General features: G+C 34.9%; 1 protein-coding gene across 2 annotated transcripts; it reads left to right on the top strand.

Annotated features, from left to right (window-relative positions):
* Positions 1-358: 358 nt before the first annotated feature.
* On the top strand, positions 359-24,573 carry LOC128556872 (uncharacterized). Of its 2 annotated transcripts, none has more exons than XM_053542699.1 (8): positions 359-444; positions 6,962-7,660; positions 8,678-8,758; positions 9,114-9,315; positions 10,194-10,318; positions 16,938-17,963; positions 18,659-19,154; positions 20,619-24,573. In XM_053542699.1, the coding sequence occupies exons 2-7, from the start codon at positions 7,072-7,074 to the stop codon at positions 19,126-19,128; spliced, it is 2,493 nt and encodes an 830-aa protein (XP_053398674.1). In that variant the 5' UTR covers positions 359-444; positions 6,962-7,071; the 3' UTR covers positions 19,129-19,154; positions 20,619-24,573. The 2 variants fall into 2 exon arrangements, with proteins under 2 accessions (XP_053398674.1, XP_053398673.1); XM_053542698.1 differs by lacking the exon at positions 359-444 and adding an exon at positions 3,697-3,780.
* Positions 24,574-24,970: the final 397 nt, after the last annotated feature.

Here is a 24,970-nt window from a genome sequence, read left to right as displayed (position 1 = left end):
TCCTTAATAGAAGTAAAATAGCGGTTTGTCCCTTGATTAACCGAATTTCACAATTAAAATTATGTTGTGTTTAACAATTAGTTCAAACTTATGTTATTCCAAACAAACATACATATATCTATGTTTACATACATATTCTTACATATATAATTAATGGATAGAATTAGAACGAAAGACAAGACTTATACTGTAAAAAAAGGTTGAAATAATATTATGTAACAAGAATGTACGTGCAGGCAAAGCGCGCGGAAATATTTAAACAAGAACATTCTTGTCCGTGTTCGATTATTATAACATAGGATCTTATATTCACCTTGAAATCTTTCTCATAGTTATTTGAAAAGAAATCTTTGTGCGTTAAAGATATATCACAAGTACAGGTCGACTAGAATAAAAAGACAAGACTGTGAAAATGATGCAGAAAGGAAAAGCCTGTAGTTTAAGGTAGTTTTTTTCTTAATCAGTTCTTTAATTAAGGCTTAATTATTACAAATTTCTTTGACTTGCACTTTGTATTCCCTGTCACCGATAAGCATGTTGATTCAAAGTTCGCTGAAATATAAAAGGAAGAGTCAGACAATTGTGTTTCTAAAACTTCCTCACATTTTTATCACATCAACTAGCAGGTCTGTAATATCCATGTATGTTACCATGGATATTTTTCATATTACTGGTTCTGTCTTTCAAATTCCGTAAAATTAGGATATACGCACACTTGAATCAGATTAACGGAATAGAACCAGGTGATATGTTTGAGCGACGACACGGCTGTTTCGGAAATATTGCCCGTTATCCTTTAAAGAACTATATATTTTGATCATTCGTGTTCTTCTTTCGACATTGAATTAAAATTTAATTCGTACTCTGCTATTTCCTCAAGTTCCAATGTTAAAATCTCTGGTCATCTGTTGAATGTTCATTATTGTTTGCATCATAAAGCCGTATTAAGCAGTTCTATTTATTTCATGTGTTTCAAAAATATTACATTCCAATGATTTACACTTCTATATCATTTGCTAACTCTAAGTTGTAATATAGAAATGTAAAGTGTACATATATAAATTTATATATATCATAGTATTTATGATTTGGTAAAAATTGTAGCACAAAAACATGTTCGTTATCTTTAATTCAATACCAGCAACATAGTTCTTAAAAAAGTATTAAAAATCTAGTTCGATTGAAGTATTTAGTGTATATCAGTACACGTGATATAATACAAATATTCAATACATAAATACGAATCATACTCAACATCAATAAAGGTGAACAAAATAGTGAAGGGACTTTGTGAATGTCCGGAAACAATTCTTTTTCATAACTTTTAAAAAAGATTTTATTAACTTTATAAATAGATGCATGGCTATATGTTTCAATAATAATGAGATTTAAACAATTCTTAGAATTTAAAGAACATTTTCAGTTTCTTCGTAACGGTCGTATATCTTGTACATGTTCTGTATTAAAATGGTAGTTCAAGTGTCTCATACCATCTACCTGATTCCATTTCTAAATACCAATATTGTAGTGGTTCTTTACACATGATCCAACCTTACGTACAATTGCTAACGGCAACCCAAACGGACAATTTCGCCATAAGAATGTGAACAATTTTACATTTTGGAGGATACTCCAAGATACAGAAAATCTTCCGATTTTGCAAGATTCCCCTGGATCTTTATCATGCAAGGCGTAAAGCGAAAACACGGGACCTTGATTTATGGTTATATCGGAAAGACTATTAAGGTATTTACTTGACGAAATATTTCCATCTTCCCCCCCCCCCCCCCTCCCGCCTTCTATATATACTCTTTATTTCCACATTTGAGTGATTTGCATAACTATGCAAAATTCTTACATAACATCACAGAAAGAGTAACATATACACAAAATTATAAACTTTTAAATCTTAGTAAATAACTAACCAAGACATTATAAAAAATTCTGTACAATTTCTCTCTGTAAGTGTTCATTCTGTTACAGTTAACAACAACATGCTTTATGACATCACAACACAAGGTTCCACAATTGAGACACATAGATCTAACATATCTATATTCATATTTACAAATCCATATTTTGCTAATTTGATTAGCATGTAATAAACTTACGGAAGTATCCGCACATTACCATAATATCGCTCTTTCTATATTTGTATGCAAAAATCGAATCTTGTAAAGGCATCATCATTTACCATTCATTGAGTCCAATTTTCAGTTTAAAAGTTTTGTATATTTTTCCTACATAGCATTTTCCAGGCTTCTTTAGGTGAAAAAGTACCTGTTTCTATATACTTTATAAGCTACATTGAAATATTATACCTTTCATGTATAATGCAGTTCCAGCCCAGCATACAGAGACACATGTCCGTTCGTGTTAAAATAGTAAAAGAGTAAATGGCCTCAATTGCTTTTGGGGTTACTTGATCAAAGGTCAAGTTTACAGGGGCCATAACATTGAAACCGTTCCCGAGGGGCCAGAACATGGGAAACCGTTTCCGATCCATAACTTGAGAACCATTTGACCCAGAATGTTGGAACTTTATAGGTTCATTGGACATGCAGAGTAGATTACTTCTGTTGCTTTTGGGGTTACTCGATCAAAGGTCAAGTTCACAGGGACCAGAATATGGAAACCGTTTCTGAGGGGCCAGAACATGGAAAACCGTTTCCGATCCATAACTTAGCGTCATGAGATGATAGTCCATGTCGAGTAGATGATCTCTGTTGCATTTCAGTCACTAAGCCATCCATCAGAGTATCTGTGATTTTCGCTCCTGTCCCCCATTGACTTCTTGCTTTGGGCGAGACATGCTTTTCTACAAAAGCATCTTCTAGTTTCACACTCGTTTTTATTTTCCATCAAGTTACAATGGAGCCGGAAACGTCAATATTTTTCATGTTGACTTGAATTTCATATCGGGTCATCTTTATGTTTTACCAACATTATATTACTTCCGCACACTTGAGCTTGCTGATATTGTTTCATTACATTTTGTTTACCCTGACAATTAAGCCGGAAGCATTTCAAAATTTGAATGCACGTGATTTTAATTACTCCTTACATGTATTTAATAAATTTTGACGATTTGTTAAACTTCAGTTATTATTGACTGCTGGAGTATATTTAGTTTCTGCTTTTTTATAACAAGTGTTTATTGTCTTTATATAAAGGTATATTCAAGACCAGTGACGGATTTACATTCACATTTAAACGGTTTTTATTAGGCATATTTTATATTTAATATTTCTGCTGGGCAAATGGATAACAGACAAAAAGGTTATAAATGTAATGTAAGTTCTGTGCTTCTTATTGTTCCTTAATAGAGGTAAAATAGCGGTTTGTCCTTTGATTAACCGAATTTCACAATTAAAATTCTGTTGTGTGCAACAATTAGTTTAAACATATGTTATTCCAAACAAACACACATATATATCTATGTTTAGATACATATTCTTACATATATAATTAATGGATAGAATTAGAACGAAAGACAAGTCGTATAATGTAAATAAAGGTTGAAAATGTATCAAGTAACATGAATGTACGTGCAGACAAAGCGAGCGGTAATATTTAAACAAGAACATTCTTGTCCTTGTTCGGTAATTGTAACATAGGCTCTTATATCACAATTATGCTTATTATTCACCAAGAAATGTTTTTCATAACTATTTGAAAATATAACTTCGCACGTTAAAAATATATCACAAATACAGGTCGATTGGAATAAGAAGACAAGCCTGTGAAAATGGTGCAGAAAGGATAAACCTGTAGTTTAAGGTATCTTTTTTCTTAATCAGTTCTTTAATTAAGGCTTAATCATTACGAATTTCTTTGACTTTGTGTTCCTTGCCACCGATAAGCATGTTGATTCGAAGTTTGCTCAAATATATAAAGAAGAGTCAGACAATTGTGTTTCTAGAAATGTCTCACATTTTTTTTACATCAACTAGCAGTTCTGCAAGTATTTCTAGATCCATGTATGTTACAATAGATATTTTTTGCATTTATGGTTCTGTCTTTCAAATTCAATAAAATTAGTTTTTAAAGATATTCGCACTAATGAATCTATGGTAGCTGATTTCTGCCATTTCGCGTTTTCGCCCCGCCGAGCAAAAACACGAGAATTAATAAGTTAAAATGGCGGGGGCGCGGGGCGAAAACTCACTATCTAGCGAGGGTGCGGAGCGAAAACACGATAATTAGCGGAGTCTCGGGGCGACAAGTCGACATTTAGTAACTCTAATGACGGGGGTACGGTGCGAAAACTCGACGTTTGAAGAGCGCTACTGATCGTGTTTTCACCCTGCACCCTCGCCATTTTAGTAACTAAATCTCGACTTTTCGCTCCGCGACCCCGGCAATTAGCAAGTTTTCGCCCCGCGCCCCCACCATTGTAATGCTTAAATTTCGCCTTTTCTCCCCGCGACCTCGGTAATTAGCGGGTTGTCGCCCCGCGACCCCGCCGTTTTATTTCTCTAATTTCGACTTTTCGCACCGCGACATTTTACAAGACACAGAAAATCTTCCGATTCAGCAAGTTTCCCCTAAATCTCTAACGTGCAAGGCGTAAAGCTAAATACGCGGGACATTGCTTTAATCAGATCGGAAAGACTATTAAGGTCTTTACATCGCACAATAGACAATAGACATTGTATAAGTTTGTTTTCTCTGGTTTCTAATTCATTGTTTTGTTTCTTATTTTCTTATAAAATCGGTAATATCTTTGAATCAATCGATACTGAAATTATGACCCCGTGCAATGCTTTATTACAGTGAAGTGTAAGATTGTTATCAAATTTATAAACTAACCCGCAGAGCTTTAAAATATTACAGGAAAACTACAAATAATTAGATCATTTTAAAGGCGGAGTGTATTTAAACATAATTACATGTTAATAGTGATATAGCATATATAAATTAGTGAACAAGTAAGAAGTAAGAACTAGATAAACTGATAAACTAACTCGTGTTGTCTTCGTTGAATCGTATTGAAGAAAAAATTAAATACAGTTTTAAAAACAATTTTTTTATAAGTCTAAGTCAAACTTCCTACAAAAAAGTGTAACACGAATACCGTAACCGCTCGGCCAACGAAGAATCACTGATTGTATCGTAAACGTAGTGTATTGACTTAATTGTTTTGTTTGTTTACATTTCAAAACGCCAAAATACTGTGCGAAACCTATAAACTCTGTTACAGATTCTTGTTTAGAATAGGGTTTCAATCGATCAGTGATCCAAGCAGTGTATTTTTAGGTCAGTACATATGTCATATACAGATCACTTTGCTACAAACCTCTAACACATGAATCTGTTGAAACGACATGGTCCCCACCACTTGTTTCTTTTGTTGAATGTGCAGGTTAGTGCAGTCATCTGCTTGGATAGTTAACCATCGCCTGATACAATTCGTTATACATAAGTCAAAATGACGGATGAAACACTAATTTTTTTCAGTGTTATAAAAATGCATTCTCCTGCAATTGCATTGGATTTATATATTGTTCCTTTGAAGACATCATCATTATGTTGAAAATAAGTTGTGCATTTAGCCTCGGATTTTCTGTAGCTGGACTTGCCTTGCACTTTGCATTCTCCTTGCATTGTCTAGTGCATGTGTGCTTAACGTGATAGCTTCAGGATCATAGCGTTGTCTATTTTGTTTCTATGTATTTTAGCTAGAAACTTTCATTTCATACTTCCTTTCATGATACTTATATTTCGTACAATATCATATGCTATGATATTTTATCAATTTTCTGTAATAATATTATGATAATAAAGTCACGTCAATCGGCAATTGTTATCTATTTTCAATACGACAGGCCACTCTTATTGACATATGGTTATAATCTATGTCACTTCTCGGAGTGCGGGTGAATCTTTCGCTTCCCATATTCGTGTCCGTCTAATGAAAAAGTTTCATCTTATCTCGAGCGATCAACATCTTATCCCGTGCGCACGACATCTTCAGCGATCAACATCTTATCTCGTGCGCACGACATCTTGAGCGATCAACATCTTATCTCGTGCGCACGACATCTTATCTCGAACGATTAACATCTTATTTCGTGCGCACGACATTTTATCCCGAGCGATCAACATCTTATCTCATGCGCATGACATCTTATCTTGAGAGATCAACATCTTATTTCGTGCGCACGACATCTTATCTCGAGCGATCAACATCTTATCTCGTGCGCACGACATCTTATCTCGAGCGATCAACATCTTACCTCGTGCGCACAAGATAAGATGTTGATCACTCGAGATAAGATGTCGTGCGCACGAGATAAGATGCTGATCGCTCGAGATAAGATGTCGAGCGCTCGAGATAAGATGTCATGCGCACGAGATAATTTAATCTAAAAAAATAATTGCATGTCCTAAACATACCACCGTAAGTTACCATGTTCATGTCATAAAGAATATAAATGAACTTGTTCTTTCAAAGACTGCACAAATTAGATCCCGATGTTTAGCACAAATCGAGATTTCAATAATTAGTCATTGTAAAAACATGTGCTTATGGACAATTTTGGCATGTCTCATGACCTTAATGACCCAAATTACATTTCACAGCGCATTGATGAAATAGACCGGGTCAGTTGCAAAAAGGAACTATGTAATACCTGGGCAATATAAAACGTTTTGATAAAGGACGGTGATCAAGATGTTTTAGTTTTCGATAAAAATCCGCGATTTTCGAGTTCCCTCCCTTTCGGCGAATATTGATATTACTTACGTATCAATGCGGAATGAATCAATATTAAAATACCTTTGTATCATATACAATACTAAACGATTGAGGATAGATGGTAAAACATTTACACAGGGCAATGCTAAATCTCACATACTTCAAGTATTTTCATACACCATATTTCAGGTCGCCGTAACTAATCGAATGACAAGTGTTCAACATTTTACATTTAACTTAGTTTTTCTCTTTTACTTTCAGGATCATAACGTCTTCGAAGAAAATTCTCCATATACCTCACGGTTATTTCTGTTTGTATGTGAAAATACAGAAACTACATCATAACTAAGGCGAAGTAGACACTTAAAAGTATGCCTCCCTTAAGGCAGCCGAAATACTGTCATTTGATAACTGTCTTTCGTCATTGTGGCTTAAAGATAACGAAGGAATTGTTTCTGAAAAATGTACAAGATATTACACCCGTGGGCCACGACCCTTTTCCATGGACTGTTGATGATTTTCTTTTTCAAAATAAACGAGAGATTATTAAGCACAGGAAAGATCTGAAACAGATATTATTTCCTGCGTTTGGGAAGCGGACAAACTTAGGTGATTGGGATATAAGCACGTTTTGCTTTCTTCTTATCAAGATCTGCAAGCTTGAGGGAAATTCCAGGCAAGGCATACAAAATTTACGAAACGTTAGGAACAGGCTTATTCATTTTGGAGAAGGAGACATCGACGATCAGTTGTATAAAAGATTCATAGGAATGATCGAGGAAATAATAGACAGATGTTCGGAAGAAATCGGTAATCCTGCGCTTACAAAAGAACTGAGAGCTGTTCTAAATGAAACGGAAGCTGTAGAAACAGCCGAGATTGAAGAAGAAGAGAAGAAATTGAGAGAATGGTACACTGATGAACATAAATATGGCCTAGAGTATGCAATAACAATGCGAGGTAAAACAAGTTAGATACATGAAATGTTTCACCAGTATGTATGGTCTTAATGTTCACATGAGGCTAGTAATTTTTCGATCATATTATGGTTATTTTAACAGTAGATTGATATGGGATGTTGAATTCAACTCAAATGGATTTTGCCAAACCGGGAAAACGCCTTGGGTAAAATCTACGGTAGCGGAATACATCATCCCAATTAGTGTTGTAAGACTCTTTTCATTATATACCTCCGTGTACTAAAATGTTTTTACAAAAAAACGCCGTAACGTTACAGATGGTATTTCAAATTGGAACGCTTCTATTTAGTACACCTATGAAACATCATGAAGTCATTCTTGTTCACGCACGTTGGATTCCGACGCTTCGTTTACATATGAGATTTATTGCTCGAAATGCGTTAAAAATGTTTCACATGAATGAAAAAATAATGTCATTATCAGCAGTTTGCAATTTTATGTCGGAAGGGTCGTGACGAAGAAAGGTCATTTCGGAGGTTTTAAGTTTTAGTTTCTTTGAACTATTCATAAAAATTGGTCATTTATATTAATGAAAGAGCCCTGACACACGCATGATACGGGATTTGATTTCAAGATAGTACAATACGGAAATTGTTTTCTGCGTGTTCGTCTTTACTTGTGACATACAAGCCGTATTTTTACAGAATCTATATAGGTACAGTATATATAATAAAAGTCAATCTGTATGCCTAGCGCCGAAAATTAATTAATAAAATGAGCTTCTATACAGTGTATATGAACTTAAATATAATTAAACATTCAGTTACGTTTTAGTATGTAATTTCAAAACTATCTAATCATGATAAATAAATATTTATGAAGAAAGGTAGTTCTTTACAAAAAAAAGTAGATGTCATCTTATTTGTGAAGCGCTTACCCTTTTATTTCCACAAAATTACATTTTTGCAGCAACTATGAAACAGAATATAACAGAGCAGTATAATGTAACACTGTTTTTAATTTGTGTACAGTTTTTGTACAGATTATTATGTTTCAGGTGTTGATGAACTGACAACAGCATTGCAAAACTTTCAAGTAAGATTTCAGGAAAATGAGAGATCGATGCAAATTCCTATCTGTAAGTTCTTCTTTCGATTGATTATACTCTTGCAATTATACTTTTGCCAAGAACAAAGGGTGTAGTAGAATATAAAAGGTAAACAAACTGCATTAACACGATAATATAATAGAATGATAACAGATTGATACTTACACCATTTAAACAAAAACTGCATATATTAGTATATATTAGTCAGAAGTGATGTCTGAAAATATTCCAAGTCAGTAATTAAATTGTTCTAGAGAACAACATGACCGTTGCTTTCTTTGATTTTAGATTTTTTTTGACCATCTTTTATATTCTTGTTACATATGCATTGACATAAATATATTAGGAGCTTTTTATAAATTCGGAACTTTTCTTTCCGTTGCAGCATTTGGGATTGTAATACGTTTTACCGGAATGAGCAAGGCAGCAGAAGAAGCTCTTTCAGATGCACAACAACGTATTGAATCTGGTACAGTTCCCACAACCAACTGTTTTTCGAGGACATTCAACATTTGCATTGAGCGAATTAGAGAAGACGTTCGGCAAAAGGGCCTAGAGTTCGAAAGCCATACTGCAGAGTCAATAATGTAGGGATAACGCATGTTTTTTCGTGTTATAACATCTGCAGAATCCCGAGGGATTCTGCAAATGTTATAACACGAAATGAACATGCGCTAACGCTATTCTAGCATAAAACACGTAAAAACTGAAAAATGAATACAATGTAGGGATAACGCATGTTTTTTCGTGTTATAACATCTGCAGAATTCCGAGGGATTGGTTGGTTCCCGAGCCCGTTAGGGCGAGGGTACCAATGTATCCCGAAGGATTCTGCAAATGTTATAACTCGAAAAGAACATGCGCTAACGCTATTCTAGCATAAAACGCGTAAAAACTGATAAATAAATACAATGTCACTCAGCTTCATTAAATTTTCGCGAAATGCGCGGGAATGTCTGGGATGTTTTTTAACGTTGACGTCATTTCGTTTTGAATTATCCGTTTTGGGGCCGAATGAGGTTAACGCTTTGCCACGGAACGCGCATATTTAAAAAGGTGTTATAACAGCACGCGAGCGCGAGAATCTCTCTGTTAACACACTTTATCTCTCCTGTTAAAACACCCCCGAAAAATGACAAGAACAGCAGTTTTATGCTAGAATGTCCCTAAACGTCATTAAATTTCCACGAAATGCGCGGGAATGTCTGAGTTGTTTTTTACGTTAACGTCATTTCGTTTTGAATTATCCGTTTTGGGGCCAAATGACGTTTCCGCTTTGCCACGGAACGCATATATAAAAAGGTGTTATAACAGCACGCGAGCTCGAGAATCTCTCTGTTAACACACGTTTTCTCTCCTGTTAAAACACCCCCGAAAAGTGACAAGAACAGCAGTTTTATGCTAGAATGTTCAAGTTCAAACGTTTTTCCTTGATTTCTTTGATATATTTAGTTGACTACTTCAGTGGTCCCATCATACAGCGGCGCCTACAAGATATCAGAACTGAAATTGAAGACATTGCTGGTGACATGGTGGAGATGCATACATACATACCTCCTGATATCAGTCAGGAAATTATGAGTGAATTGGGTATGTTGAAAGAGTTTGGTATTGAAATGAATTTAATTTACGGATATTTTAGTCGATATTGACACTGGATACATAATATAATATAAATAACATAATATAGTATAAATAGCATATGTAATATACAGGTACTTTTATATGACCACTACCCACTACGGGTATAATATAACGCTCTCTTGTATTTACATAATCATACATACAAACCGTATTGTCCGCTTTAGAAGAATTATATAAGACACGCCTTTCATTCTTATCCTTTCCTTATCATCATGTTAACTTGTTATTGTAATTGTACAAATCTATGTTCGATACTCTTTGGAATACATTTGTAAATATGTTTAAACTAGTTCTGTAACGATGAAAATTATAAAACGAAAAATCTCAGTTTGAAATAGAGAAAGTTTCAAATATAATCTGTCGTAATATTTCATTCTAACATTGCTCGATTTGACTGCGTTTTATACAAATTAAAAGTTCAAGCTCTGTATATTCTGCGATAAACAACGGTTGATGCGCGGAACGTTAAGAGTGCATTATGACCAAAATACCGCATGACGTCCGATGCATTACTTCTCGAATTAAAGAAGCCCAGCGTATTTTTGTACAAAAATATTTCATGTAAATGTAAAAATGAGAACAATCGAGGCATCTTTAGATTTGTCGTCTTATCTACCACGGTTTATCGTTCAGATGCTTGGACATTTAACCACGCAGACCACGAGGGCGTTCAGTTCTTACAAGATACAAGATAAAAAATTTATTTAAAATCGGTGTTATATATAGACAACCTCAGCTATGTATAGCTATTGACCGACATAAATAACAAAAGTATATTTAATAACATAATAAAGGTGTACCTATTAAATAGACTTACAACATTAGCATATCACAGTTAATGAATAATACATGAGTTATACATACAAATTTGGTTTAACCTGAAATACATCTGTTAATCTTGGCCTAGGCCTAAAAGCTAGTTAAAAGCAAATACAAGTTAATGTGTTTTTAGAAATGGTTTAAAACATCTACCACATCAAATCAGATTTGTTATGGACTGATTAACAGCTGTATTTCAGAAGTCAGTAAAAGAATATTACTACTTAAGAGCAGACAAACCATGCTACAAACTAAAATACAAGCAAATCAATGAGCAACTAAAACATGCATAATACAAGCAATCAGCACATGCATAATACTAAGCACACTAAAAAATACAATGACAGAGGGCGGAAAAAGCAAGAACTGAACATAACAAAAATAATTTAATTAGTGCAACAAGAGCATCTACAATTCTGCCGTCCCAAGAGCTAATCAGACTCCGGAACTGATTCAGCCCCGTTACATCTCTGAAATGCTGGGGGTAATGAGTTCCAGAAACTGGGAACCGCGGAACGGAAAGATTTGAGACCGTATCTTGTTCTTCTTACCTGTGGGACTTCAGCCGTGTTGGTGTATCTAAAACGGTCAATTAAATATTTATTCATGGATTTTCTCCTGATGCTAGTAACCAAATTTCTCTGCTTTCTAAACATTTTCCAAGTTTTTCGATGTTTTGTGTTTATTATTTTTATTTAATAATATCCTCTTTTTGTAAATTGCATTTTTAATGTTTTGTTCATAAAAGGAGATGATCGTAGTATTACTCTCATCTTCTTTATAGGAGCATGTAAGTTTGAAGTTTCCAAAAACAAATATCACTGAAATCACTGTACATTTTATTTACATCCTCTTGAGAAGTATCTAATTTTAAAAGATTGGCTTTAAGATCAGAATTAAAATTTTCATCGTTAAAATGCTTAAAACAGAGGAACAGAATTTGTTTTTTGACTTTTGAATTTCCTGTTTGAATTGTACCTCAATAAAATTATGACAGTCGCTTAGTCCGCAGTCAAAGTTACATATACTACCTAAACGATTTTTACTGTTTGTCACTATAACATCAATAAGAGTAGGATTAGCTTTGTTTAAAAAACAAGCAGGTTCTAACACAATGTTCACCAAGTCAAAAATATCACAAGAGTTTTTTTAGAGTCTGACACTTTTCATCTATTGACATGTTGTAGTTAAGATCACCTATAACCATTATATTATCACATTTACAAAATGCTTTATCTAAGGTATTGTAAAATTTTCCAGAAAAACTGAAATTAAACATAGATGGTGGTTTATATGTACCAAAAAGGACTTCGGACACTTTCTATATGAATTTGCCTACTCCAAGAGTGAAAAATAAACCACTGAGAAATAAGTTTTTAATTACATATACCATCAAAATACATATTTGAGATTATTTCTTTAAGTCAAATTTTTCAGTATTTGTTTCATAAAATGGTAATTTTTGCTCTAAATAGAATTACGTACCCTGTTATATACATATAAAAGCTATTTTGCTTTAAACAACATTGTTCCCCCCCGTGCATCAAAACCATATTTGGCCAGCATATGTAGATATTAATTATACACATTTTCTGTGACTATTGTGTTGATGCAAGGGGTGGAACAGTACTTTTAAACAAAAAATATAACTACAGGGTGTTCCCAAATATAAAGTAACCAATACTTTTTATATTCATTTTTAATAATTTGATAGTCACATATGTTTACATCTGTTTGCAACTCAAATACTATACAAATGTTTGAAAGGGCACATTTAGGCATGTTATACATGTATAGTATTGAGAAAAGCAAATACTGTGAATTCATTATTATTCATTGGGTTAAATTTTCATTGGCTTATCCTGGTTGTTTGCTGCACTAGACTGGCAAATGTGTGCTGTGAAATACTAGCAACACACCAGGTAATCTTCTGCATATATATTTTTCATTTCTTTATTTCTTCATCTTCTTCTGTGCATTTATATTTATTTCTTTTAGACACATACTAAATGTCACACGCATTCATTACTTCATGTTCTTCCTTCTGTGCAAACTGAATTGAAGATTGTTCTTAGCGGCGGACTAGGCCTAAATACAACAAAAAATAGGCAATAAGTGCACAGCAGTTAATCTGATCCTGACTATAGTCTATCCAACAGAAATAACGCTTGGCATTGATATGCCTGTGATGCATAGGTCAAGAACAGTAGCTTCTTGGCAGGTCATATCAGTGACGGTTTCACATTCAGTGTGATGCCACGAAAGTGATGTGTCAAGTCGCTTTCCATGCAGATGGCATATACAAATCCGGCTAGACGAGAAAACGACCTAAACGGTCCAGCCGAGTTTCAGGTGGAATTTTTATGCAGCGATCTGCTTCTACTTTAGCCCTACAAATGACATATTTCGAATATGTTTTGCCCACAACTTCAGCCCTGAACAGACAACATTATCTATAGATGGGTTGTTGTCAGACTTATCCCGATTTAACTTTTTCCGATCCAGCTTCCTTAGGCAAACCTCAGAAAGAACTGTCTTTTCGGATACATTTTTATTACATGTTTAAGCGAAATGAACCGTGCCATGAGGAAACAACATAGTGGATTTGTGACCAGCATGGATCCAGACCAGCCTGAGCATCTGCGCAGTCTGGTCAGGATCCATGCTGTTCGCTTTCAAAGCCTATTGGAATTAGACAAACCGTTAGCGAACAGCATGGATCCTGACTAGACTGCGCAGATGCGCAGGCTGGTCTGGATTCATGCTGGTCGCAATTGCACTATGTTGGTTTACTCATGGCGCGGCTCAAATATTATCTGTGCCACTGGTACTTATCCCAAGCAAGAACCCACCCTACGGCCTTGATCAGATTACTGCCTTTTCTTAGTATTAATGTTATACAGCACACAAATATCTGCCATCACTTATAACAGAGCTATACAGGCATGTACATGTACTTAAATAACTACATGAACCACTGTAATAAAACTGACCGGTCACTTAAACATGTACACCTATTCACACATGTAATGCATCAATAACTTTACATTACGAACAGTGTATAGATAAATCAAGTACAGGTTGTTTACAAAAATATCGTTCTCTTTTTAATTTATTTATAGGATTTTAATCTTAAAATGTTATTTTTTTCCTTAAATAAACAGATTTTGTCACTTTTTTCGACTGGAATTCATATATCTAAAACTTCCGTAAAGTGATGACATTATATTTTTACGGAAATTAAACATTTTATTTTTTCAAGAAAATATAACCTGGCCCAGATAAAATAAGAAAAACATTTTGATAGGAACAGATACAAATCAGTTTCTGCTGTAATAAATTAACTAATACATTGGTTTATCATTGACTCGAAACGATTTGGGTATTGTTTAAATACTTAATGAGAAATTTGCATTTAAAATGTAGGCTAGAAGCATATGATAGTGTCCGAAGTCCTTAACCATTTAGTTTTATCAAAATTTGCTTCTACACAGACAGATTCTATTTCTTTAAATTCTAAAGTATGTTTCCTTTCACCTGCAATATCTGATCTCAAGTATGCAATGAGTCCACCTCCATTCACATTTCTGTCACCCCTCCACATGTGGTTCTTGCGCATCTGAAGTCTGAACCGCGGTAAATGAGACGACAAATCATTTAAAGGCATGTATTTATTGTTAAGTAAACCACGAAAAATGATGGAGTAAACCGCTAGATTTAACTGACTCAATTCGCATTGTATAGCTTACATATTTCAAGAGAAAACAAATTATTTATATTACATGATACGTGGTAGAAAATTGAAGAGTAGAGACAATATGCATGTTGTTCCATCGTGCACGATTTTAAAAGCTTTTAGTCTGCAACGTGCCATCCACAATACGATCTTTGCAGCACGTGGACAAGACATTCATTTAAAATGAGTACTTTTATCATTACAATATTTTCAAATCTTACGTGTAATAGCTCCTTATTTGTTTGTTTTGTCCTTGTTTGTTTGTTTTTGTATGCGCGCGCGCGTGCGTGCGTGCGTGTGTGTGTGTGTGTGTGTGTGCGTGTGCGTGTGCGTGTGCGTGTGCGTGTGTGTGTGCGTGCGTTTGGATGGATTGGTGGTTGTATATGTGCGTGTGTTTTTGTAAGTGTGTGTGAGTGTTGGTCAAGTGCACGTCCGCGTGGTGTTAGATGTGATTTTGGGAGGTTTTCTTTGTGGAACGTGATATTTCCTGTTGGATATTTTTCCTTGTTTTTTTTTTCTTAACTTAACTTCATATGGATAGCTTCAGCAAAAAAGATACATTCTCCGAATTAGGACATATTGATCTTCGATGATATTATGTTTGTACTCACGTAATTAAAATGAAGTTCATTGTTTAAATAATGTTTTAAAAAGAAGCAATCCATTTTATATGGTACAAGTATGTCGAAGCATTTTCTTTTATTGACTATTTCTTTCTCTTTTTATGTTGTAATCGGGCGTTTTTTTACAAAAAGAAACGAATGTGTATAGGAACAAGAAAAAAACGACCAATTTATCTAACATTTCGACTGTTGCTTGATGGGCGTTGCCTTTTAATCAGTCATTAAAATCGACAAATCATCGGGAGCAGCTAGGTATTCAATTTTGGTCTATTTTTCTATTCCAAATTGTCTAGATAGAGCTTTGTTTGTCTCCGCCTGTGCAAAAATAATCAAAATTACCTGAGCAGAGAAACGGTTTCTATCAAACATAAAATAAATAAAAAGTATATACCTGTGTGTGATATTGTGGCTGAAGCTTTAAAGATTAGTTGATACAATTCTGCGCAAACTGTTTTCTTGCTTGCTTTAGATATTAACTTTAATTGGTATTTGATATCTTATAGAACGTATTTTATAGAACAATCTCTGTTAAAAAAACACAAGTGTTTTTCTTAGTGCTATGCGTTCTGCAAATGCAATGAGTATATACTTTTTAGGTTTTCAATTTATAATTATTTGTGTTCTACAATTCGTACATTTTGTAACCGTTGCTAGTGTTAGATGTTTATCTAACTAATATTACTCAATTTACCTTGTCCTGTAACTTTGGGATATATTGGGGATACATATTAAGGATTAGTGCACGATTTGTGCACAATTAACCGATTTTAACATCCCAGTGATGTTTATATACTGACTAATTCCAACGCGATGCCCAATAACATTCCTTTATTTGTTCGTTTCGTCCTCCTTGTCTACATGTTTTACTTTGTCTATATATAAACCTTTACCCTGCTATATTTCTACAATGGACTTGTCCATTATTCAATTTGGGCAGTATCATTTATCATTCGAAGCAGTGTTCACTAAAGATTTACTGACTGAATAGCGAACAGTATATAGACATGCAGGCTAATCTTGGTCTACACGGATCAATTGCCGTAAGCAGACTGAATGTTAATCATGTAAGCATCCATATATATACTGATATATAGTTAAGGTTTGAGGAGAGCTGTGCTGTTTGAACGTGGTTTTGCGTGTTGGATATTTAGCCTTGTTCTTGTTAGTGTTATTTATGTAAACATCTCATCATAAAAAGTATCTCTTATTGTTATCTAAATAACTATTTGTATTGTACAGATGGGTTTAATCTATTTCAGATTCTTTAAGAATGTATGAAATACATCCAAGCCTTCAGAACGCTTCCTCTGCGGGTAATCATCTGCCTGTATTTTAAATTCACAATGAAGAAAACAATGATTTCAACCAATTAACTTTTCTATTACAGATAGTTCCAGTTGGAGAAGCTGCATTGAACAGAAAAACAAAACACGTGCTTCTGAGCTGCTTAAATCAGGCATACTTCCCAGGAGTAAAGAGACAATTGATGAAATATGTTCAGTATTTCAAGATGAAAGGGATTTTATTTTGCAATTATGTAATGATATATGCAAGGAAATAGTCAAGGCAAGTGACGGAGTAACACATGTTTGGGCAGCCTATACATTGGAGAATAAGACGAATATAACTTTTGTTATTCATACCGACATCAACCCCAGAATTAAGTTATATGGTGCGTATAGATATATTCACAGAGTCAATTACACATTTAGCTCAGAGGGCAATGACGTACTTTCAGATCCCAAATATTTAGAAACCAAGTTGACAAATGAGGAAAGAGAAACCATTTGCAGATGGATAAAAGGTAACAGAAAAGAACTAATGAAAAATCATAAATACCTATCCATAATTGCTGCAAGTCCAGTAAGATCTCGAAAATATAAGCCCTCATCATGTCCAAATTTAATTCAAAAAGCGTGTATCTGTCTTTATGTTCCTGTGAAAGGTTATATTCCTATTGACGAACTGCCGTTTAAAGCCAGTTACAATAATATCGAAACTGATGTGAGAGAGGGAATATTCACACCTTACATGCATTCTCAGGAAGATAAGGAGGAATGTCTACGGTTTGGGTGTCAGATTGAAAATTCACCTTCGAGTGATACACCGCAAAGTGGTGCGCTTTGTGGTTTCATTGAACACCCTAGATATGGTATTTGTGGAATAACCTCCGCTCATGTTTTGCTGGATCCTAAGACATTTGAAAAACTTAAAAATGAAAAGGAAGTGATTTGGCCCTTATCTCCTGATAATGAGTCTCATGGTCACGTTTATTGGCATTGTGGTCAAACACAAATTGGTGATATTGTCCGAGCTTTGTATTGTAAAGGTGACGAATTAGATGAAGATGGATATGAGGTTGCGTTATTTAAAATCACAAATGGACGTCCTAAAACAGGACAATTTCACGGAGGTAAGTACTTAAAACTTACTGTACTCAAATGTAAAATTGTATGATTTATAAAATTAGATAAGTAAGTTAATCAAAATGTGTCTATTTGTATGTATGCTGTCAGATGATTCGTTTCTTAAAATCTTAAATGGTCGTTTTTTACCACAGCAAAATAAAGTATCCGGAGATAATGCAAAAGCGGACACATCCGGGTTTTTTTTTTTTTTTTTTTTTTTTTGACACTCTAGAGATTCTTTTCCGGGTGTCTTCTTTTAAGTTTGTTTCAACTAGGTATGATTAGTTAAAATATTTTTCTTGGGCGTCGACTCCTGAGTAACTATACATGTATAAGAGAACATTCCCTAACTCAAAGGTCAAATTTGCAGGTTATTTGTTTGTATACTTGTCTACATAACTTAGCCACATCTTTTAGTCACAAGTATCAAGGTTCAATAAAATAAACAATTGATGCAGTTCTATGATAAAACATTTTATGTATACTGGTAAATTGTATCAAAACGACTAAATACACCCAACCTTTAATGTGATCACAACTGAGTTAACACAAAATAGTCTTTTTGTAATGGACCTATATAGTGTGTTTTATTTACTTAAACTAACGAAAATACTTTTAAAAAGCTTTTATCCGAAGGAGTTTAATGTAAGAATCTTCACTAAATACAGGGTTGTCTTAACATATTACATTTCTTTTTCAGATGAGTGTGATTCATACAATTCTGGACTTACCTACAACTATTTATGGATGGCCAATTCTCCGTTTGTCTTTAAATTTGGATGGAAAACAAAAAAGACAAAAGCTAAATTTGCCGATGATGGTATTTGCATTTCTGTTAAAACAGCAAATGTTGTTCTTGGGAAAAAATTAGGTTTTGAGTTGCATGGTCAGCTGATGGTTAATTCTGAGGCATTTGCAGACAAGGGAGATTCTGGCGCTCCTGTGTTTACAAAAAGGCATGATGGGGAGATTGTTTGTGTTGGCTTGGTAACGGGTGGTACTTCGTATGGGGCTACAGTAGTTACACCAATTGAACCTATATTGAAGGCTCTGAAAGTTTCAGGGTTGAAAAACTTTGAACAGTCAAAACTAGAAGACAAACTAGATCGAATAGAAGGTAGTCTAGAAACACTGAATACCAAACTTAATAAGTTACTAAAACGAGAGTAAAAAGGGGGAACAGAAGGCACCCGGAGGTAAGAATGGCATACTTAAGTAAATGAGGAAAATTTGTGAGCATTAATTTATGAGCATGAGATTCCATCGTATACAACTGAAGAATAAAGACAATCTTGTGTTCTCAGTACATGTGTATTAAAAATGTAACAACTTCGAAGTAAATTAACTTTAAATAAGCGATTCAGATCAATCAAATATGTCGTCAAAGTAGGTAATTTACAATGGATATAATGTGACGCTAACATAAATGCAGCCTTTAGTTAATTTGACTTAAATCGAATCTCTTACAAATCTATTAGGAAAATGTACGTTTTGTAGTTAACGCTTCCTGTAATGTTACTCGTTGAAATATTCGGTGTTTTGTTTAGTCGGGTTTAAAGTCACACCGACATAAATATAGGTCATATTGTGACTTTTGATGTGGTGGAAGGAGACCCAGGTGCCTATCTGTGCATGACTTCAGGCCCGAGTAGGCATCTGGATAGAACCATCGACCTTCCGTATGCTTCATATGAAAGAATTCTACAACCCAAGCATCGCACTAACTCTTCAAAGATTTAATGATACTTAGAAAGTATATGAACCAGTACATTTTTTGAAATGTTATGAAAGTCTCTAAACAGATTGCCTATATAACAACACAACCATTTAGGTAAGTAAATGGAAGTATATATTTTACCTGTAATCAAGTTTTAACCTAGGGTTGACTTCGTATATTTCAAAATTTTACTTCATTTTTTACAATATTCCCAGGTGCCCTGTTTTAGAACCGTATTACCGTACTTTTGATATATTTTTAAAGTAAATTATATTCCCTTATTTATGCAGTCACAGAATGTTATGCCCCATTAACAAACCAAAAGTCATAAAATTGAAACAAATCATTTGCTAAAAAATATATGACACAGTTCCCACATGGAGGGAATACCGTATAACATACAGAAACACTTTTGAGCAAAGGGGGCTACTCCTTTTTGTAGGTATTGTAAAATATTTAAGATAGTTTGTTCCCTTAAGTTACCCTTGTCGTTTTGTAGTTATACATCCTATGAACAGTTTGGTTATTTCTGTTTAGTGATTTGAAACTCTTTTCAATAATTATACAGGTTTAAATATGTTTTAAATATAACAAAAAAAAAACACAAACCTTGAAGATTTTAGCTTATAGAATTGCAGTCATTTGAACAATATTCTTCTCATTTCTTTTAATTCCTTTTGAAATCTCGTGATTAAATCATCAGCATTTGTTTCGATACGCAAATGCATGTCAGTAGATGTCTTCATATGTTAATGAAATAAATCAAAATGTAACGCTTTTAAACCTCTTCGCTTTTCTGCATGCGTTCTTTCTATTTGGACCGTTTTCAATACTAAACAAGTTTTGTAACCTCAGAAATATTTTTTAAGCTACATGTATTTACTGAAACTTGCGTTTTCGTCATTCCCATTATAAATACTTTTTTTCGTTTTTCTTCTTGCAGATTCCGACACACGACCCAGGCACAATAGCGATGAGAAGAACACCACAGATTCTTGTACTAAAGATGAAATACACAAGCGCGTAGCAAACTCTCCAGGTTTAAGCCGTAAAAAGAAAAAGAGTGAATCTATCAACAGACAGGATCACGCTACAAATGAAGAAAAAATGAAGCAACAGTAGTGACTAGACTATTTTTATATTAAACAGAGGATATCGCATATACATACACTTGAACTGAGACTTATCAAAACCAAGCGCCAATCCAAAGTTTTTACCTAACAGTTATTATTTTGAAAGAGTATGTTTTCTCATTGATGGCTGTAATATTCATTTTGCCAAAAATACTGTTGCAAAAGTCATTGTCGACATTTTTGAAATAACAGGGAGCATAGGTCACCTGAGATACCGCAAACATACAGACAGTGCTTTGTGGGTGACAATTTGCTTATGCATAAAACTTGGAAATGGTGTTTTTTTTTTTTGTTATATAGAAAACTATGATCATTTGCTCAAAAACAGCTAATGGGACATTAAATATAACTATTTAAAAAAAGGAAAAAAGAAAGAAAAATGGAAAACCACAGATCGCCTAACACGACATAAACGAAAATGTTGCAGGCTCGGTTTGACCCAGCCTGCTCGTGGACGGCAGTGGAAGTGCAAGCTACAGTTCACGCCCTCTAGCCCTGGGTTGAGCATGTTATAAGTACCAGAATGTAATTTAGAGACATACGCAGATGTTATAGAGACATTTCTATGAAAGAAAAATGTCAACGAATTTCAGGAATTGCATGTCGTTGCTTGGACCATTTTAAGATATTTATTGGGGTGGAGAATTGACTTTAAAACTCTTGATCAGTAAAGCATCGTACATGTCAAATTTTTCAAGAGTTGTATCTTGAAATATATTGGTGGGACTTTTATGTTAACAAAACAAACGAAAAAATAAAAGGTTTAAATCACCATCATGTTTGTCTTAAACATAAGAAGTAAACATATCATTTCTTATATGAGTGACATATATGTATTTTAGACCATCTGTTAAATTATGTTCATATGATGCCTTATAACATGGTTTCGTTTCGGTAAGACTGATAGGTATATTGATTTAGTATACTGGCATTTAATTTTGTATGGGACTCGTGCAAGCCATTCCAACAATTCGTCTCGGTAAGATCGATAGGTTAAATACAGTTGGTGGCTGATTTCTGCGATTTCGCGTTTTCGCCCCGCGACCCCTCCGATCGAAAATACAAGAATTAACAAGTTAAAATGGCAGGGGCGCGGAGCGAAAACACGATAATTAGCGGGGTCGGGGGGAGATAAGTCGACATTTAGTAACTCTAATGGCGGGGGCGCGGTGTGAAACCCCGACGTTTGAAGAGTGCTAATGATCATGTTTTCGCCCCGCACCCTCGCCATTTTAGTTACTCGACTCTTCGCCCCGCGACCCCGACAATTAGCGTGTTTTCGCCCACCTCCACCCCCGCTATTGTAATGCTTAAATTCCGCCTTTTCGCCCCGCGATCTCGCTAATTAGAGTGCTGTCGCCCCTCGACCCCGCCGTTTTTAGATCGACTATTCAAAGAATAGTAGAGGTATTGGACTCGCCCGTGCGTCGGCGTCGGCGTTGGCGTCGGCGTCGGAGTCCCGATTTGGTTAAGTTTTTGTATGTAAGCTGGTATCTCAGTAGCCACTTGTGTGAATGGATTGAAACTTTACACATTTATTCACTGTGATAAACTGACTTACATTGCACAGGTTCCATAACTCTAGTTTGTTTCTTTATAAAATTATGCCCCTTTTTCGACTTAGAAATTTTTGGTTAAGGTTTTGTTTGTAAGCTTGTATCTCAGTTCCCACTAATGGGAATGGATCGAAACTTCACACACTAGCTTGTTCACTGTCATCATGTGACATGTACTAAGCAGGTCCCATAACTCTACTTTTTGTTCGAAATTATGCCCCTTTTTCCACTTGGCAGTTTTTGGTTAAGTTTTTGTATGTAAGCTTGTATCTCAGTATCCACTAACGGGAATGGATTGAAACTTCACACACTTGCTTACTGTCATGATCTGACATGCACTGTGCCTGTCCCATAACTCTACTTTGCATTTTTTCAAAATTATGCACCTTTTTTGACTTAGCAGTTTTGGGTTAAGTTTTTGTATGTAAGCTGGTATCTCAGTACCAACTAATGGGAATGGATTAAAACTTCACACACTTGTTCACTGTCATGATCTGATATGCAGTGCACAGATTACATAACTCTACTTTGCATTTTTACAAAATTATGCCCCTTTTCGACTTAGCAGTTTTTGGTTAAGTTTTTGTATGTAAGCTGGTATCTAATGAGAATGGATTGAAACTTCACACACTTGTTCGCTGTCATGATCTGACATGTGATGCACAGGTTACATAACTCTACTTTGCATTTTTACAAAATTATGACCCTTTTTTGACTTAGCAGTTTTTGGTTAAGTTTTTGTATGTAAGCTTGTATCTCAGTGCCCACTTATGGGAATGGATTGAAACTTCACACAATTGTCCATTGTCATGAACTGATATGCATTCTATAGTTTCCATAACCCTGTTTTGCAATTTTACAAAATTATTCTTCTTTTTCAACTTTAATTTTTATTCAACTGACAAGGCTGTTGAATAGTCGAGCGTTGCTGTCCTCCGACAGCTCTTGTTATTCTCTTTTTTCGACTTTTCTATTATCTATGTGGCTGATTTGAGAAGTCGAAATGGCACAAATCATAAGTTTATTAGCGAGGCCGCTTCGCGAAAAGACGAAATTTAAGCATTACAATGAAAACTCGCTAATTGTCGGGGTCGCGGGGCGAAAAGTCGAGATTAAGAAACTAAAATGGCGAGGGCGCGGGGCGAAAACACGATAATTACCGCTCTTCAAAGGTCGAGTTTTCGCACCGCACCCCGTCATTATAGTTACTAATTGTCGACTTTTCGCCCCGCGACCCCGTTAATTATCGTGTTTTCGCTCCGCGCCCCCGCTAAATAGCAAGTTTTCGTCCCGCGCCCCCAGCCATTTTATCTTGTTGATTCTCATGTTTCGCGGGCCGAAATGGCAGAAATCAGCCACCATAGTTGTTTCATGTTAATTTGTTACTGTATAATTCCAACTCGAGCTTCTTCATCAAGAAAAGCATTGGATTTTTACGATATGCAATTCCTAAAATTTGTTGACATTTTTTCAATAAAATGCCCCTATAATATCTTCTTTTCATTGCAAGTTTGAAATGCTTTTCCCGTGTTTTTGCCGGTGCTGGAAAAACACATTTTACACCTAGGGTTGAAAGATATAACACCCGTGCTGTAATTTATGAATGAATGCGTGAATTTATACGCTACTGTAATAGAATAGTGCTTAAAATAAAAGCATTCGCTTTATTTTATGTCTCCTATTATTTAAGGATAATGGTTTGCACAAAACATATACATGTAAAAGGTGCAGTTGAAAATATCTGGCTCTAGGACAAGTGTTCTGCGCGGTAGAGCCTCGTTTCCGCCCAAACAAATATATGTCGATCCGCGCCTTCAACCAGTCACAGATTTTAATAATATATTTAGTCTGATGTAATTAAGAGAAACCTGTTGACATTAATGTGAAACGAACAAGTTTGTAAAAATATTTATTTGTCTTTCTCCAAATTTAACTTAGTGTAATTATATGTATGAATTTTGCTTTTCGTCATATATATGTATGTATGTTTGTTATGCTTTGGTGGGCTGTTAGCCTTATGGAATAAGTTAATAAGCTCTCTTTATAAAAACAACCAAACCTATCAGAGGGTTCCTTTATTGCATCAGGACAGCATGCGCGCCAACACGTACATACTTTGGTGAGAGAATGTATTGAACAAAATGTTAAATATACGCAAACAGAATAAAGTAAACAGACTTCTGCATCAGGATAAGTGTCTTTGGTTTGCATATTTATCAAAATTAATATATCTGGTAGACGGTCCACGGCAAATACACTCTTAACATTTCGGTTGAGCGATAAACAAGAAACCAAATGGGCCTTAATAGCTCACCATTTGACCTTGCTTCGGACCAAGTATGGTGAACATCAATAAGGTAGTTCAATTTTGGCTCTCTATGTTTCTGCGTGCAAGCAAGAGAGTACTTTAGAAAACATTTGAATATGGTCCATGCAGGGATGTATCTGGCCAAGATTCTACATATCATATCGTCTGGTAAAGATTCATCAATCTGTTACTGAAGAGAAGGTCTTTAAATGTAATTCTATTTAAAATTTTGTAGGATACTTCATGCAGACTTGAGACAGAGTTGTGAAGATCCATCAAACAGTTCATAAAATAAAAA

The sequence above is a fragment of the Mercenaria mercenaria genome, chromosome 5 (genome assembly GCF_021730395.1).
Source record: "Mercenaria mercenaria strain notata chromosome 5, MADL_Memer_1, whole genome shotgun sequence".
NCBI lineage: Eukaryota > Metazoa > Mollusca > Bivalvia > Venerida > Veneridae > Mercenaria > Mercenaria mercenaria.
Note: the sequence above shows the minus strand (reverse complement) of the source record. Positions and strands in the feature narration are given on the sequence as shown.

Bases quoted from the DNA above. Each gene is read 5' to 3' on its own strand.
- LOC128556872 (XM_053542699.1), top strand. From the start codon at position 7,072: ATGCCTCCCTTAAGGCAGCCGAAATACTGTCATTTGATAACTGTCTTT. The intron at 8,759-9,113 runs GTAAGTTCTTCT...TTTCCGTTGCAG, and splicing joins ATCGATGCAAATTCCTATCT to CATTTGGGATTGTAATACGT. The intron at 9,316-10,193 runs GTAGGGATAACG...TGACTACTTCAG, and splicing joins CATACTGCAGAGTCAATAAT to TGGTCCCATCATACAGCGGC.